The 17,931-nt window shown below is 38.7% G+C and overlaps 1 protein-coding gene across 2 annotated transcripts in view; it reads left to right on the forward strand.

Annotated features, from left to right (window-relative positions):
- LOC103177517 (E3 ubiquitin-protein ligase Midline-1) overlaps nt 1-17,931 on the forward strand; it is a 211,048-nt gene that overhangs the window by 177,262 nt on the left and 15,855 nt on the right. For both annotated transcript variants that reach the window (XM_007891718.2, XM_007891717.2), the window contains exons 4-7: nt 4,204-4,311; nt 11,421-11,569; nt 16,878-17,005; nt 17,491-17,634. In XM_007891718.2, the coding sequence (XP_007889909.1) occupies nt 4,204-4,311; nt 11,421-11,569; nt 16,878-17,005; nt 17,491-17,634 (529 nt within the window). The remainder of the gene's footprint in view (nt 1-4,203; nt 4,312-11,420; nt 11,570-16,877; nt 17,006-17,490; nt 17,635-17,931) is intronic.

Raw genomic sequence — 17,931 nt, forward strand, 5'->3', positions numbered from 1 at the left:
GATATGATTCACTTCTGCTTACCACTGTTAATACAATAATGAATTTGGCTTATTAGCTTCCTGTTCTAAAGTAAAATGGCCAACGTGTATATCATTAGGGTCACTATCAATATCATTTCCTGTTTTGCATACGTGTAGCAAACTAAGTTATGGTGGTGGTGACTTGATGAGTCAGAATTTGGTGAATGTTTCTTTTGCTGCGGGAACCAGCCAGCATGCAGTTAACCATGGACAGTCAAACCCACTATTGGGCAGGGATCCACTGTATATCCAGTGGTTAGGAAGTGGAGTAGGCTTATAAAAAGATTGGAACAGATTAAAAGTGGCCCACACTCACTGCTTAAGTGGACTCTCCAGCTGCTCTCTGAGAAAATTGTCTGCAGTAATATGGACCATGTGCTGAGAAAACACTTACATATCAGAACTTGCTGGCTACATTGGTTATATAAAAAAAGAGAGGCTCAACTGCCCGCTGCTTCAGTCGGCATTAATTCACTGCCTCCAAGCAAATTTGAAACCCAAACTTAACCGCCCTTCTCCCTCCATCTATCTTTCTCTCAATGACTGTCTTCCTCACATTAACCCTGTCTCCCTGTCTACCTTTCACTCTCAGACTAATTCTGTCTACCTCTCAGCCTCCAGCACAGGAAGGCATCTGGGAATTACAACAACAATAACAAAATTACATTTGTAAAGCTCCTTTCACGTCAGGAGGACGTCCCAAGGCACTGGACAGTCAGAGTTTCGGACCCAAGCTGGGAGGTCGGGATTGGGGAGGTTGGAGGGTGGGGGATGGGGGAAGCAGGGAGATCAAAAGCACGGTCAAAGAGGAGCGTCTTGAAGGAGGCAAAGGAGGGTGCGAGGCTGAGGGACTGCAGGATGGAGTTCCTAGGGTGAGGGCAGAGTGGCAGAAGGTCTGTCTGCAGAAGGAAGCATGTGAAGCTGTAAGGGTACAGGTTCGCAATTCTCCTGTGTTAAAAGTGAAGCTGTGCTCAAGTGAGAGCTTAATAACAAGGTTTCTTTGCACTCTGACACATTATAATAACAATAATAAAAATAATAACATTTCAGTCAAGTTGCTTAATTTTCTCAGTGCTTTTAATTTTCACTTCCCTTCTGAAAGAGAAAGACCTTAATATAGGAGCAGTTCAGCTCAGACTCCATCCAGCAACTCATGACAAAATAGCAGGGACAGGCAGGAACACTTGTAGACTATGATTCCGACCACTCTGCCTCCGTTCCTAGAGCAGCGCTGACTGAAACAAGGAGGATACCAATAGAGGGGGAAAAGAAGGAAATAGGAAAAATGCTGTTATTAATACCAGATGTAAATTTGATTCCTAAACCACATCCTGAAACAAAATGATACAATGACCTGACTCCAGCTCTTTCAAATACAGATAACTTTAGGAGATTGTGTTCTGATCATCACAAAACTGTAGTTTACGCCAGGTATTCTGGCTGAGGTTTTGGTCATCTTTCCCCTCCCCATCCTCAGCTTGGGTGCCAAACCATTATTGTTAACCGCCTTGGGATGTCCTCCCGATGTGAAAGGTGCTACATAAATGTAAATTTGCAATTTGTATTCATTATGAGTTCTGTTTAATTACGGAGTGTGCATATTTTGTGCAAATTGTTCAGGCTCAGTTGGCAGCCCTCTCGCCTCTGAATCGGAAAGTTGTGGGTTCAAACTCCACTTTGGAATTTTAAACTCACAGTCCAGGGTGGCGTTTCAATCCAGTGCCTGGGGCTGCGCTGCATTGTCAGGGCTGCTGTCTTTTGGATGAGATGTTAAACCAAGGTCCTAGCCGCCAGTTCAGACGAACATTAAAGATCACAATAGCATTGTTCGAAAGAGAAGGGAATTTTTTCTAGTGTACTGGCCAACAATACTCCAGAAAAATTTGATTAATTTCATAGCTGTCTGTGGGAGACTGCTGTATGCAAATGGCTGTGCATTTGCCTAAAAAAACAGTTATTATACAGTAAATCCTGCAAAGCACTTTGAGACCTGATAAGGTCTACATCAAATTCAAGAATTAATAATATTATTGTTTCAAAATACAATTAGTTTTAATTATATGCAGAGGATCCAGTGGAAGAAGCATGCCTTGATGCATTAATATCTACAACAACAACAAGATTACATTTATAGATATATTAATATCTATTAATAAAGAAACATTTATTTTGCAAAATATACTGAAAACCTCAGGGCATGCAAATATTCCTTGCAGTGAAAACATTCCCCCTGTTTCAATATGATGACATGAAACATTTGGGAGTTTAGTTGAATGATTGCAATTTGTGATACGAGTCTATTGTGGATATACCACCCACCGCTATGGTTTTAGTTCAGTTGCTTATAATTCTTTCATGCCGTCAGGGCTCAGCATTCAATTTCATTGACTGCTTGAAATGGGACTGAAGCTGTTTCTTTTTGGAGCTTGCTAATTTTTGTTCAATACTGTCCATGATTTATCATTTAGGAACAATTAGTGAGGCATTGTGGTGAGGCACGAGAGTAAGGAACTGCAGATAAGACTGCGCAGCAATAAAGACACAAAATCCTAAAAGTGCTGGAGTTTCGATTATCCATCATATATCACTTATAAGGAACCTATTTTAAGGCACAATTTCTGGGGTCTTTAAAATTTCTACCATTTTGTAATAGGAAGCAATCAAGAGCAGCTGCTGGTTAGTGTCTCCGCACCCTGACGCTACCCATTATATGACTACTAACATCACTATGCATGTGCGCAGAAAGTCTACGGATGCCACCTGGGTGACAATCCATCTCTGGAATTTCTATGTGTAGGTGGGATGCATGGAATTCAGTTTCGTTTAGATTCTCTTAAGCCTGGTGATGGGTTTCCGCACATGTCAGACACCGACTGGTCTGATCGTCTAATTCTTAAATTCTTAAATACAGGTTTGAATTTGAAGCTGTTTTTCTGTACGTTTCTTTTAAGAACTACAGAAAACCGGCTTCAAAGTTAAGACTGAATGCAACAATTTGCTAAAATTCTGAACGCTCTGAAATGCAAAGAAAATGAGAGTATATCTGGACCCAGGTGGAATTTCTCCCCCACTGTTTGTAGGAATCACTCGCTCCACAGCTGGCCTCACAGACATTTCTACCACAAAATTGGCTTCTTAATACACATGAACAGCATGACCATCTCCTAATTGGCTGCGACAATTTTACTGCTTTCACACTGACCATCGGGATTGCCGGGTGGCTCGTCCAATTCGTCAGCATGACTTCAGGCAGATATTGTTTGACTAGCTTCAAACTCATTTTTCCCCCCCAAATCGAATGCCACAGCCCTGGATTACCGAGTACCTCCAGCGGATGTCAGAATTAACACCAGCTGACAAAGAGCTTTGATTCACAATTACTTAAAGGCGTGGAGAATTTGTTGTGAATTATGGGTACATTATTACCACAGGGACAAATGTGTCAAAATGAACCATAGAGGATGATTCTCCACCTCGGGCCCTTGGAGAATTCTGTTAACTGCAGAGAGGAAGAACTGGATTGTTCTTCATTGTGTTATTTTTGGACCAGAAGATGAGTATCAATGCCAGTGCTTCAGAATCTACTCCCATGAAACTGCACAGAGCAACATATTTCTCTGTTGTTGGGATAGGGGCATGGGAGAAGGGATGTTTTTGTTGGATCAGAAATCTGACCACCCCATCAATGGTGTGGAAATGATTAGTTATATTCAAACAGGCTTTTTAATTTTTTTGTGTATGTGAGGTAGGAGTTTGTTTTAAAGTGTTATGGAATTAATAAATGTCAACGTTTGTTTTTTTCCACCTGCGTGGTTTCTGTCAGGACTCCGAGACCCTACCCTGAATGAGGGGCACTGTATAAATGCAAGTTGTTGTTCTTGTTATGATGTTTGACTCTGGATGTAAATGTATCTTGTACAAGGAACTCCACGTACATTGTGCTGGCTTAAAAGAACTCTGGCTGACCCGAGATTGTCTTGGAGACAGATAAGGGGTTCCCTGTTTGGATTTGGTGCACTTTATATTCACATGTACTTTTTCTGGTATTTTTACTCTGTGGGTTTCCCACTTTTTTCCCACTTTTTGACCCCATAAGCTGATCTACTCTTTTAACCTGTCAAAGCCTTTCTCAGCTGAGTTTCCATAAATGGAAATAAATGCAGTACTCTTGTTTGTTGACAGGCAAACGCAACACGACAGGAGGTCAAACTAACAGAAGAATGTGATCAGCTGATTGAAATCATCCAGCAAAGACGGCTACTCATTGGCACTAAAATCAAGGAAGGAAAGGCAAGTGTGACAAATCCGAGATTCTACATTTTATTTTTTATTTCAAAAATGGATATTTGTTACGAGCATGTTCCGGTTAGAGATGAACTGGACAGGTAACCCTTAACCTTCATAACGAACTCCATAAAGGTGTGACTTAAGCCTGGCTTTCCAGCCTGAGCTGCTCTAGGTACACCTGAGATGGTGTGAAGAACAAGAATCTTGGGTTTATTGAGGATCGTGTAATGGAATGGAAAGGTGCCATATTTTTTGTAATTGTTTTTTTACTTTGATTCTTTGATCTGGTACTGATTTTAGGTTACTAATATTCCAAAAAGGAGTTGTAGTTACTTAAGGAAGAGTGTTTGCTGCAGCAGTGAGACTTTTATTGGGAAAAGCCAGTTCAGTCCTTGGTGCAGAGAAAGCATAGTTGGAGGAGGATACTGCATTCTTGTTGCTTCAGAACAATTACTGAGGTTGGGAAAGTACCACATCACTTCAAAAATACTGTAATTCATTTAAGTTGGACATTGTTTGCGTGTACATTTTCTAATACTTTGATGTTGATGCAAAGATACGCTCGAGCAATGTCCGTGGTTAAAGGAAGCCAGCTATGATTGCTGGTGAGGCTGCCAATGGAAGCCAGAATTTACAACAAAAACTTTACATTTATATAGTGCCTTTCACCTCTGGAGGACTTCTCAAAGTGCTTTTCATAACCGATTGCAAAAAGTGCCGAAAAGCATGGATGAAAAGAAAGGCCTTAAGGCAGGCTTTAAAGGTGGACAGGGATGGAGTGAGGCAAAGGGGCTCTTGGATGGAATTCTAGAGAGGATAATTGAAAGCTCATCCACTGATCCCAGGCAGGTTGGGAGGGGGACATGAAACAGGCTGTGCTTGGTTTGTTATTTCTGATTTCGGAGCATAGGTAGTCTTTAAAGGGCTCGGGAAGTGGAAACAGCATCCCAAATCCAGAATAGAGTCCAGGATCAATTTGCACAGAGCAAGCTGCCTGTCAGACTTTGAGAGAGGAAGTTGTTGACTTTTGGCATTATCCTGCAAAACTGCTTGGAAGGAGTGAACTCTCTGCTGAGGGCAAAGGTTACAGTGTGTTGACTGGCAAGATAGAGGCCCAAGACAATTGGGACCTCGAAGACAGGTAATAGGGGCTATTGATGAGCACACAACAAAAAAAACAGTTAAAGACTAATTGTACAGCTTACTAAAGGAGCCCTGTAGCTCAGTGGTTAGAGCATTTGCCTCGCAAGTGAGAGCACCTGGCTTTGTTTCCCGGGCAGGGCAAAACCTTCGGCAAGTTTCCTTACTCCACGCCTCTGTTTACCTAGCAGTAAGTAGGAACGCAGTTAGTCGTTTGGCAAATAATTCCTTCAAAAAAAATAATAATAATCACAATTTGATCACTCAATCCACGACTGTTTGTGGGACCCTGCTGTGAGCAATTAGCTGCCACGTTTCACCTACAAAATATAGTCAATTCACTTTAATGTATATTCTGTGAAGTGTTTTGAAACGTCTCGAAGATATGATAACGTGCTATTTCAAATGCAAGAGTGAAATTTTGACTATTCAACAGGAAATTATCCTGTTAAGTAAATATAACTGATAGCAGATCTCATGTTGTCCTCAGCTCATGAATGGACATAACCAATTCTTAACAATATCCCTGGGTAGCTATCACCGAGTGTCAAGTCCAGGATGACTGAAACCATGTGTACTGTCCTATCATCACCCCAGCTCAGATCAACAACTTCAGCTCAGACCAGAGATGAAAAGGCTGTCCTTCTCTACACAACTCAGTGGCAAACAATGCATTTGCTCATTGAGCCACCAGTGGACTGCAATTGTTGTTCTGCTGAACGTACATTACTGTACTTTGCACGCACACTGGCTCACAGTAATTATGCAAAATGGCTCACAGTAATTTTGCTCTCTCCTCCTCATCCCCTCTGATAGCTCTGAGTTTGTTAATTAACACACGGCTGAACAGATATCTGATTCCTTCTCAAATCTGTGGGCACAGCCCTACCTCCACCATCTCCCTGTGTCATCTTTTCCATATATCTGTATTCGCATTTTCTTAAGCATCATTAAAGCCATTTTGAACTATTTTGGCTGGAAAAATAGCTGCTTTTTGTTTAGAATCAATAGATACAATAGTGATTTTCTCCCTAATTTGATTTATAAAAAAACAATTTACTTTCGGTAAACAACTCGCAGCTTCAGTGTCATATATCTTAGATGTAGTCTGCTTATCAGATTTTTTTTTCAAAAGTCTATTTTCAAATATTATACAAAATCTGGTAGATCACAAATGACTAAAACAACTTGCACAAAGGTAAGTGTCCCCAGCCTATTCAACGTAATAATATCACAGTGAGCTAGCTGCAAATGTGACCCCAATATCTGACTGAATGTTCCTGTTGTGTCAATCTGCATCAGTGCTTTATTCTTTTATCCTTATTGGGCAATCCGACCCTAAGAATTCCCTCAGCAGGAACCACTCAGCTTTATTTTCTGATCTACCTCCTGTTCTTTTTCCCTCATATTTTGATCCTCATCCTCATTTAGCCCTTTCCTTATAATTATATGATGATGAGTCTTTAGCCAGTTTTTGTGTGTGTACATAGCTCCATTTGGCAACTGTAGCTGTAGCGCCACCTAATCTGCTGCTTCCATCTGGTTAGGTTTGTACATTTTGCATAATTACTGTATTGATTTTGGCTTCCCTATTCTTATTGTCAGACGAATCTCACTTTGAAGAGTAAACTGCTTTACTGATCCAATGCACACAGATTTTTAAATTCATGCACTTCTTTACATTTCAGTTCCAGCAACAAGTCTTTAACAGTGACAATGTGCTGCTTGCAATGATATTTTAATGGAGAGATGTTGCTATGTGCAACACAGTTATTCATAATGTTCAACTCTTAACACTGAATACCAATGGAATGGTATCTATCTGTCGAGATAAATCAACCTGCCTGAAACTAAAAATGGAAAACTAACAGGAAAAAAAATTAAAACTGGTGATGTGTGTGTTTTAGTTCTGAATTTAAGGGACGATTTATTTTCCTGTCACAATTTCCACTCAATACTTAACTAAGTGGCTATTGGTCCTGTGTAACTGTCGGTAGGCCATTCAACTGTGAGGGCATTGCAACTACGCCCAGTTCTGTCTTCACCCAATAATCAGATAAATGGTTTACTACAGAGGTCAATGGGTAGCATTCAGCAGTGGATATCCTCGACCAAGGGTGCTAAAGCCAGAGAGTGCTAGGCGAGCAGAGAAGGTTGGTGCCATTGGACAGAAAAAGCTTCAGGAATTTCCTGTTTCAGATTGTTTCCTGTTTCTGACTTCTGTGAATAAACATGTTGTTTTCATTTAAAAGTTGAGATGGAATCTAAATGTTTCTATTATCCCAGAACCAACCTCACTCAAGACCATTTATGATTATTATTATTATGTTTTAAAAATTCTTGCATTTCTTAAATCTCAAAATATCTCAAACTTTTCTGTAAAGTGGAGTGCTGTGTATTTGTAAGTAAGTGCAGCAGCCAATTTGCGCATAGCAATGTCAATCAAACAGCCACAAAGTGATTGACCTTTTTTCTATCTGGGGAATTGTAGGCTATGATATCAGCAGAAACTCCCTTGTCTTTAAAATAGTACCATGGAATCTATTTAATAACAAGAAATTCTCAGTTTGCCTGATTTAATTTGTTAAGATTAACAGATTTCTATAGTCATGGCAACTAACACCATGTATGAATAAGTAAAGACAAGTCAATATGGATTCCTTATGGCACCCTTCATTTTCTACAGTTGGTAAACTTACATGCAGAGACATGGGTATGACTTCATCAGGATTGCCTTGGAGCTGAAGTATCAACAGTCAGAGGGGATTCCATCCGTTTAAGCTTTTTTCATTCCGTTGATTGTGTGGTTGCAGTTTTGAGGCATGTTGGAAGATCTGATAAATTCACTGTCTTAGAATGGTGATGATGGCACCTAATGTGTTCAGATCAAAACTGGAAAGTTTAACATAACATCCTTGAGTTTCAGTGTTCGATAGGTACGCATTAATGTATCCTTTTTATCCACAAATTTAGTGGTGGGGGGGGAAGGGGGTAAGACCTTGGAATGTATTTATGGTGTCAAAAGATTGGGGTGTGGATTTTTAACAAAAACATTGGGAAAATTTGGTTAAAATTTTTTTTTCCACCTCTCTCAGTTTCCTTCAGTCTATATGTCAATCTCTGATTTTCTATCTCTTTCTATGATTTCTCAATCTCTTAACCCTACACTGACCAAAAGTAAGTATTGCAGACATCTTCTCACACCTTTAAAAGATTCACTTGGGTGCAAAGATGCACGCGAGATTAGTATACCCGCTTGCATTACATATTGGTGCAGAATGTATGCTTTTCAGATTTTATCTATAATGTGTACTACCACTTTTATCCTCCTGGTTTTACACTGCACAGGCTGTTAATCATAACTGAATATTTCTTTTATGTACATTGGAAAAAACGTGAATCTGCACGTAAGGTAATGAATATATTGGGATGTAGTTTATATTTCCTTGCTCGGGCAAACACTACTGATATGATTTTGCTATTGACACAATTACACTAAAACTAATATGGGCTCATTGTTATAACAAGGAGTATCCTTGTTGCTAAGGTATCGTTGTACATCCAAGGTGCAAAATGTCAGCTGTTTCTTTTAAGTTTTTAACATTTATAACATACAAAAGGGCAAAATAGCATTGAATACACACTTTCTTGTTTCTGTAAGTTTGATTATGTTCATGCACTCTACTCTTCAACCAAGGCAAAGCACTTTATATTATTGTAACAGACACCTGTAGCCAGCAAAACCATACCCTCTGTTTGAAATGGATGGAAGTGACAAGTTTTTTGTTTTTATATGCTATAGTTTTCCAATGCAAGAACTGTAATACAAACTTATATAAGCAAAATACAGTCCAAGATGAAATTCCTGTCACTGTTGTGTTTACGCAACAATTTTGCTATAATACCCTAAAGGTAACATAATGTGACATACACAATGTGTGACATCCTTTGGCTTGTCGTTGCATTTGCTAGAGATTTGCATTTTGTTTTTTGTAAAATGTCAAAACCTATTACATATCATTTCTATAAAGGATGTTACGCACGATAGCATGGCAAGCTGCCACATTGATGAATAGGCTTTAAAAACAGATGCGTTGATGACAATTATAGCAATAATTTGTGCCGCAACAGTGCCACAAGCGTGCAAGGCATGTTAAATATGAGGAACTAACCATGCAACACTTTGTTTCCTCTTATTGATCCAGGCAGAATATATGGCTGAGGGGTACCTAATCCCAAAGTCAACCAAACATTGGAGTTCACAGAGAGCTTTGTGATGCAAATTTTTTTTTGTATGTCATGCCACCTCACAAGATCTTAGCTCCAACCCAAAGTCTCCTTGGAGCCAGTCTTGCAAGTCGACATGACAGTAGAGAGGTTTCTCTACAAAAAACATAGTTTATGTCACAAGGCACTTTAGCTGACAGCCAAGCACGAGTAACACTATCACTTTCAAGATGAGTAGTTTTTCAACCCTGAGTTAACATCACTTACTTGCCCCATATGGAATGTTTCACCTTCAGTGCAGTCGTCACTGTTCAATAGGTTTTCAAGATGACAATTGAAGAGCCTCTTGAATAATTTTTTCAAAATATTAGCCAATCCCTTTATGCTACTTTTACTATTTGGTCCTATCTTTTGTTCTGTCATTTTGCCCGTCTTTATAAATCCCAATAATGCTGCAAATGTTTTCACACTCAAAGAATATTTCACCTTGGAAGACTACAGCACAGACATTCTACTGAAACCCATGCCATTTGCTCATTAACTAGATTTAGCAGCCAAATATTTAGCTCAAATACTGTATAATGAATTTACTTAATGCTTCCATCTAGAGGACTTAAAAGTTGTTTTGAATAGCATTGAATTGAGATTATTCTGTCAGTCAGTTAGCAGCCAGTTTCCTGAGCTCACACCATGGACATGACTAATTTTGCTGTTGTACGCTTTGTATAATGACTTCTCTATTCTTATCCAATTTTCAAGCTTGCTCATGTAATAGGAATGGGAGGAAGGATATACGATTTGCGTGTAAGAATTGTACTAGAGTAAAGATTAATCAAAGAGATGGACAGCCAAGATTTGCTTTGCAAATTGTGTGGTAGAAATAATTTGACCAATTCACAAACTGACGTGTGGTCAAGAAGATAGAATAATAATTTAGTTTACAGCATGTTTCACACCTGGAGGATGTCTCACAGCACTTCACAGGATATATTATAAAGTTTAGTGACTGTATTTTTGTAAGCCAACACAGCAAGCAATTTGTGCACAGAAATGTCCCACAAGCAGCCATGAAATGCATGGATGCTTGTATCATGGTTGCACAAATGCCATAAGTGATTCAACAGAATAATTTAGGGCAAGCAATGTAGTACTTTAAAAATAGTTCTGAAATTTGTTGTTCTGTGTTAATTGTTGCTACAAATGGGATGCACAGTTCACCATCTTTACAATGCAAATCTAACCTGTACCATACATATTCTTGTCAAGTAATGCTAATTTACTTAATCTTTCAAAGATCCTTCTGAATCATATTTGTGTTTTCATCACAGCTTTTATAGCCTTCCAATGAAAGAAAGTGTTTTATAACCAAAATTCCTCGATGGATCAGTTGGCTCAACTGCCCAGTATAGAGATCAGGAAAGTCTTGAGTGAGTTAGCTTGCGTGGAGAGTCCTGGACCAGAAAGAGAGAAATCAATCAGGGTTACTACTTGTCAATTGCTTAAGTTCAGGGACACCAGCTGGAAAATGCAAGTTTGTGGATGTTGGGTGAGAAAAGAAGCGGATTTGATTGAAATGTTCCTGATAGACATATCGGCTGCCACCATCATTTGCCTCACACATGGCTACCTGAGGAACCACCTTTAATAGAGGAGAAGAGACTAAAAACTTAAGGGGACCTGTGTTTGTAAAAACAATTTGGAGTGCTTTGATGTTCTGTGATGAATGTACTTTGCTCTCAATTAAGGTGGTGAGATTAAGAAAACTGGCACAGCAAATAGCTAATTGCAAGCAATGCATTGAAAGATCTGGATCTCTCATCACTCAAGCAGAACACACTCTGAAAGAGAACGATCACGCTCGCTTCCTACAGACCGCTAAAAATATCACTGAAAGGTAAGGTGAATCTTGAAACTGTTGTGCGGCTTCAAATGACACTGATAGCTACAGGCTCTTAAGAGGATCGGAACAGCTAATTCCTTCTATGATAGAATCTTGTTCCAACGCTATTCATTGTAGAACAATTTATTATAATGTGGGTTCTCTTATCATGCACCTGAGAAGTGAGCTGGCCAGCTACAAGTATACACAGTTCAAGTAAAGGTGTTGGACAACTTTCACAACCCTGTTATAACAGGGATCCATTGTATTCCTGCACTGCCTCCTGCAAAGAAATCATAATAATAATTCTTGCATTTGATATAGAGCTTTATCACGTCTTTGAGACATCTCAAAGCACTTCACAGAATATACTGTAAAGTGAATTGACTGTATTTTGTGGGGGAAACGCGGCAGCCAATTGCGCACAGCAGTGTCCCACAAGCAGTCGTAGATTGAGTGACCAAATTATTATTATTATTTGAAGGGAATATTACCCCCAGAAAAGCGATCCGCCAATTGATTAACAACCGGGTTCCTACTTACTGCTAGGTAAACAGAGGCGTGTGGAGTAAGGAAACTTGCCTAACATTTCGTCCTGCCCGGGAATCAAACCAGATCCTCTCGCTTGTGAAGTGAGTGCTCTAACCACTGAGCTACAGGACTCCCAACTAGATTGTCTTTGACAATGTGCACCAATTATGATATTTTGAACTTGTAACATACACAGGCCTGAAATTTCACCTAATCTCGCTCTGTAAGACACTTTATCTTAAAACTTAACATAGCACAGAATTCTGGAAAATTCCTAAATTGGGAAGCTGTTTTACTACTTGTTTTCCACAGATTCCCTGATAAGAATTTTCCTCAATTCTGGGCAATCTTAAATCTTGAGCCAAAATTGTCTTATAGCTGAAACTAGTCAGAATTTCAGACCTGTGCACTCGACAGGTTTAGAATGCCATTGTTGGTGCACACTTACAGCATCAGGAGTTTTTTGCTGTGAATTTTCTGTCACAGACAGAAGTCAAAATTGTAACCTTTGTAAAATTTGCAAAGGTTACAGAAATCCTAATATTTCTTCCAATTATGTCACAGCCATCTTTGGTTTTGTCGAGCAGACATTTCTATCCCTACAGTCCTATTCATAGCAAAATAGGAATGTGCTGGACCAGCAAGGATTATTTCTGTCCACCTGGCCCAATGTAAAAATGTTTTAGAAAATAATTCTAAAATAACAAATAATCCTACACTCTTCCGGCGCTGACACCCTTCAGTTGAGTTTTCCTTCAACTAAACTCCCACTTGAGTTTGCCGATACCTTTTGCTTCCATCACCAACCGGAGTCGACTGTTCTACATATTCCCAGTGTTTATTGTTAATTATCGTTAGGTTAACAAAGGCTAGGATTTCTTTTGGCAGAAAGCATTGGCATTGCAGTGTGATAAATGTCTGAATATCTGAAATGAGCTCAGTCAGCCAAGCTGTCACAGCTCCTTATCCGGGGTCTCATCAATAATGGGTGTGACAGCTTGGATTTGAATGCACAATAGCTGCACAATAGAAATGAAAAATATTCTGTTTGTGCTTTGCTTCAGATAGCAATGAGTATCTCAGCATTTTCTAAAAAGGAATAAAAAGGGCTCTCGAATTGATTGAATCTTTGAGACTTTACTTTCTACTTTAATCAGCTCTCGTATCCATAAACATATTGGACTGGTTCTACCATATCAAATCACTTAAGTACGAAAGGAAAATTCTATGAGGAAAAATAATGCAGGCGTATTTCAGAATGCTGAAGGAAAAACATAATTTATAGCTCTGAGCAATGCATGGATTTTGTTAATTTCATGGGTTTCCTATAGCAACAGAAATGCAGAAGTCCTCCCACTAAGGAAATACTGTGACAGTGTGTACTTATTGTTTCTTCTTACATTATATTCTCCGCCTCTCCCGAAGACATTTGACTATTATTTTCTTTCACCCGAGACGCTGTTCCATGAGTGTGGAATGTGGCTGTGGAACTGTACCTCACTCAAGACATATGTCAGTCTTCACAATCAGTGTGGGCTGTTAAATCACATGCATCTCCAACAAGTGTCAGCAACTGGAGCAGGAACTCTGTCTGGTTCAGAGTCTAAACAGCATGAAATCATTTCAAAAAATTGCATTTGATAATCTTTACATTCTGCTCTCTGGGGCTCCATCCCTGAGACCCTCCTAAATGGAGGGAGTCCTGTAGCTCAGTGGTTAGAGCACTCGCTTTGCAAGTGAGAGACCTGAGTTCAATTCCAGGCAGAGGGCGAAACCTTGGGCAAGTTTCCTTACTCCACACAGAGCCTAATAATAATCCCTCCAAAAACAAAAACAATAATAAATTGGTCATTTTCAATCTACGACTGTTTGTGGGACATTGCTGTGCGCAATTGGCTGCCGCGTTGCCCACAAATATACAGTCAATTCACTTTACAGTGTGTTCTGTGAAGCGCTTTGGGACGTCCTCCTGACGTGAAAAGCGCTATATCAAATGCAAGGATTATTATTATTATTATTATTATTAAATCACCCCAATCCTCTCTACTTTCAAAGTCTGTATCAAGATGCATCTTTTTTGACTGCTTTCGGTCATGTTCCCCCTATCCACTCTTTTCAGAAGCAAATGTGACATCAGTATTGAAGAGAAGGGTCAAACCAAGTAACCTATAACAAGAACAACTTGCATATATGAGCCTTGCACACAGAAACTAGTCAGTTTAACATCAGTAGTTGGAAAATTAATGGAATCCATCATCAAAAACAAAATAAAGATAAATACAGAGTCAGCATGGTTTTGTTAAAGATAGGTAGTATCTAATCATCAAAGAGAGTGTGACCAAATCACAGAGTTGGTGCATGGATAAAGATCTGCAATTGCCGTTGACATGAATTGGATTCAGAAAGCACTTGATCAGGTCCCACATAAGACATTACTAGCTACAGTCAAGTGCATGAAATCAAAAACAACTTAATGTTGGTAGGCAGAGTTGAATCAAAATGATTCGTTCTCTGATTTATAGATAGTGGCAGGTGGTGTTCCAGGTTTCAACGCTAGGGCCGTAGATTTTCACATCATTAATGGTCTGCTTTAGCAATAGAAGGGAGTATGTCCAAGCTTGCTGATGATACTAAGATGGAAGATAGGGTGATTTGTGAAGAGAGCAGAGAATTCTAAGCGCACGTAGATAAGTTAGGAAAATGGGCAGAACTATGACTGACACTATTCCAGAGTAACTAAGTAAAAGGTACAACAATTTAGACTTGAAAATAAAAGATGGGAATACATTCAAGATGGGAACCATTGTGGTGGGGATAAGGATTTAGATTCCAAGTATCTGAATTATTAGTTGCAAAAACATTCAAAATCCTTAATGGGATGTTGGGCTTTATCACAGATATAGAATACTAGCTGTGCTTGTTAGCTGTACCAGATATTGAATACTACCTGTAGATTGACACCACAGACAGACACACTTACTTATCCTTGAAAGATTTGATTTTCGCTTCGGCATCTTTATAATGATAAATGGATAATTTATAATCACTGGGACGCCCTCCCGACATGAAAGGAGCTTTACAAAATGTAATTTTGTTTCTGTGGCTGAGCTTTGCCTGTGTTCTTTATTTTGTTCCCCCCACCGTTTGGTTACGTGCGTGATCTGTGACGCACGATGCCACATTACCACCTTGACTTGTTGGTCAACACATGTAACTGCAGCGAAAAACGCAAAACTGGAATACATTTTAGGTCATAACTCATGAACGATATGAGATACTTGAAAACAAATATGCCCACGTCACTCCCAGTGGCAAGACGTTTTCGATGAGGTAAAAAGCATAGCTCTATGTCAATTGGTTATTGAGATCCTTCTTGAAGACAGAAGACAGGCAGGCAGGCAGACACAGACAGGCAAGCAGGCAGAGTCATTTTATTACACAAGGAAATTCTACTCAGCATAAGTCAGACCTAAAGAGTATCGTGCTCAGTCTTGGCACTCTATCTGAGAACGGATGTTGAAGAAAGTCCAGAAATGATTCACTAGGATGATATCTGAGATGAAAGGTACAAGAGATGATAAGATATTGGGATAACATGAGTTACATTCTCAAAATCTCAAGACTTTAAGGGATATTCTGATTAAAGTGTTGAAGATAATGAAATGAGTTGACTTTGCAGATAGGGAAAGAATCTTCCCTCCACTAAGGGATACAGACCAAGCGACCTCTTAAAATAATGCTTAAAAAATGAAATTCCAAAAATATTTTTTCAGACAATTGTTTGTGGGAATGAACCCAGAAAACTGAAAATGCAGAATCAGTTAAAGTATTTCAAAGCAAAGTAATTGATATTTGGGAAGTAGCATTATTAAATGGTATGAAGAAAAAGTGCGGAAATGGGATTAAAAATTTGAAGGACTTTCATGATCCAATAAAAGCGCTCTGAGACGCCGTCCAGCTTTGAGGGCGCTATATAAATCCAAGTTGTTGTTGTTGTAAAATGGGTTGACCGCTTGTAATGGGTTTCTCTTGGCAAATATAATTTGTGGGTTTAGCTCACTGCTTATTCTAAAGAGCATTCTGTGATATACATGAAAAATAGCTGGTAAAATGAAAAATAAAACAAATACAATATTTAATTCATGAAAGAGCAGAATATAGTAAATAACTCATCAGTACCTAGTGTATCCAACCACATGAATATTAATTTCAAAATCATACATTTCTAATCACCTAGATAAAACTGTGGATTCTGAACCTTTTGTACTATATTTATTCCGTAACTCAAATTGCAAATTGGAACACACTGATATTGAAAGCACTGCAGTTCACCAAAGAGAACATAAATATGACTCAAGAAGCCACATAATATGAATTAAGTTATGATTAAATGAGAAATTGAGAAATTACTTTTGCTTGAGTGGGAGGACAATAACAACAGGTATGTGACAACAATCCTTAGGCAAAAGAAAGTCTAGAAAGAAAAGTTTTAAATATTGTGAAATTGTTTTACATCTTTGCCAAAATCCTTAATATTTCTATGAATTAGGTTTGTTAATAAATAGGTTCCTAGGTGATGTGTATATGATCATTAAGCATATTCCAGTGTGGCTGAGCAATGTGGAATTCATTCAGGTAGAATTCTCTGAATGATCCTTGATATTTGCTTACAGCAGGACTAGTTCTGCATTATTGGATGGAGTGGAACACTACATAGAGTTAATAGATATTTGATGGAAATTTTTTCTAGGAATAATATACAATAACTTTGGACTTTTTTCTCTCTCTGCAGAGTGTCTATGGCCACTGCATCTTCTCAAGTGCTTATTCCAGAAATCAATTTGAATGATACATTTGATACATTCGCATTAGATTTCTCACGTGAAAAGAAGATGCTGGAAAACCTTGATTATCTCACAGGTAAGTTCTATGACAAGATACTGCTTTAGCTTTACTTTTAGATCCAGTACAACATTTAACACAATGGGAGTTTCTGAACTCACATTATCAGAAATCTCTGTAGTTTAACTTGTGAACACGTAAAAAAAAAATTCCGATACCAGATACCTCTGCTTGCCAGCCTTTTCCCAGACTTTGGCAGCTTGGAAAAAACTGTCCGAATCTCTCATTCCAACAATCACAAACTAGAAGTCGTAATTAGCACAATGAGTATGGTTTGCACATAATGTATTTTACATTCTGTTTTTTTTAAACAAACAGCCCAGGTGTATTGTTTGAGAAAAAGCTAATTTTGTTAGTTTTGTGGTTTTGTGAGAATGACTCTCGTGCAAGGTATTGGTTAAAAAAAACTTATCAACTTAAAGAAGTCTACATTTGGTTCCTGCCACTCAATCAATCTCTGTAAACAAATGTGAAGTTTTTGCCTGGTTTGTGTTTCCTTGTAGCACCGAATCCACCTGCTATCAGAGAAGAGCTGTGTACAGCATCACATGACACGATCACGGTTCACTGGACGTCGGATGATGAATTCAGCGTAGGGTCGTATGAACTACAATATGCTATTTTCACAGGACTCGCCAATGTAGTTAGTAAGTCAATTATGATTTCTGTTTATTTTTGTTTGACTATTTCAAAAATAAATTCATATGCCCAACATTCCCGGGTTGACTAATTTTACCGCATTTTACCAAATAAATGTATTGATCAAGGTTCTTAAGAAAGAACTTTGTTGTAGTATCTTATTACATTGAAATACTTCCAAAGCACTTCATGAGTATTTGCTATTAGGAATTGCATTCACTGTTTATGCCAGCCGTATATTGCAGCAAGGTTCCACATACACCATGAGGTGACTAATCTGGAAGATTCTTGCTCAGGAGAAACTC

Source organism: Callorhinchus milii, unplaced genomic scaffold (genome assembly GCF_018977255.1).
Source record: "Callorhinchus milii isolate IMCB2004 unplaced genomic scaffold, IMCB_Cmil_1.0 Scaffold4, whole genome shotgun sequence".
Taxonomy (NCBI): Eukaryota; Metazoa; Chordata; class Chondrichthyes; order Chimaeriformes; family Callorhinchidae; genus Callorhinchus; species Callorhinchus milii.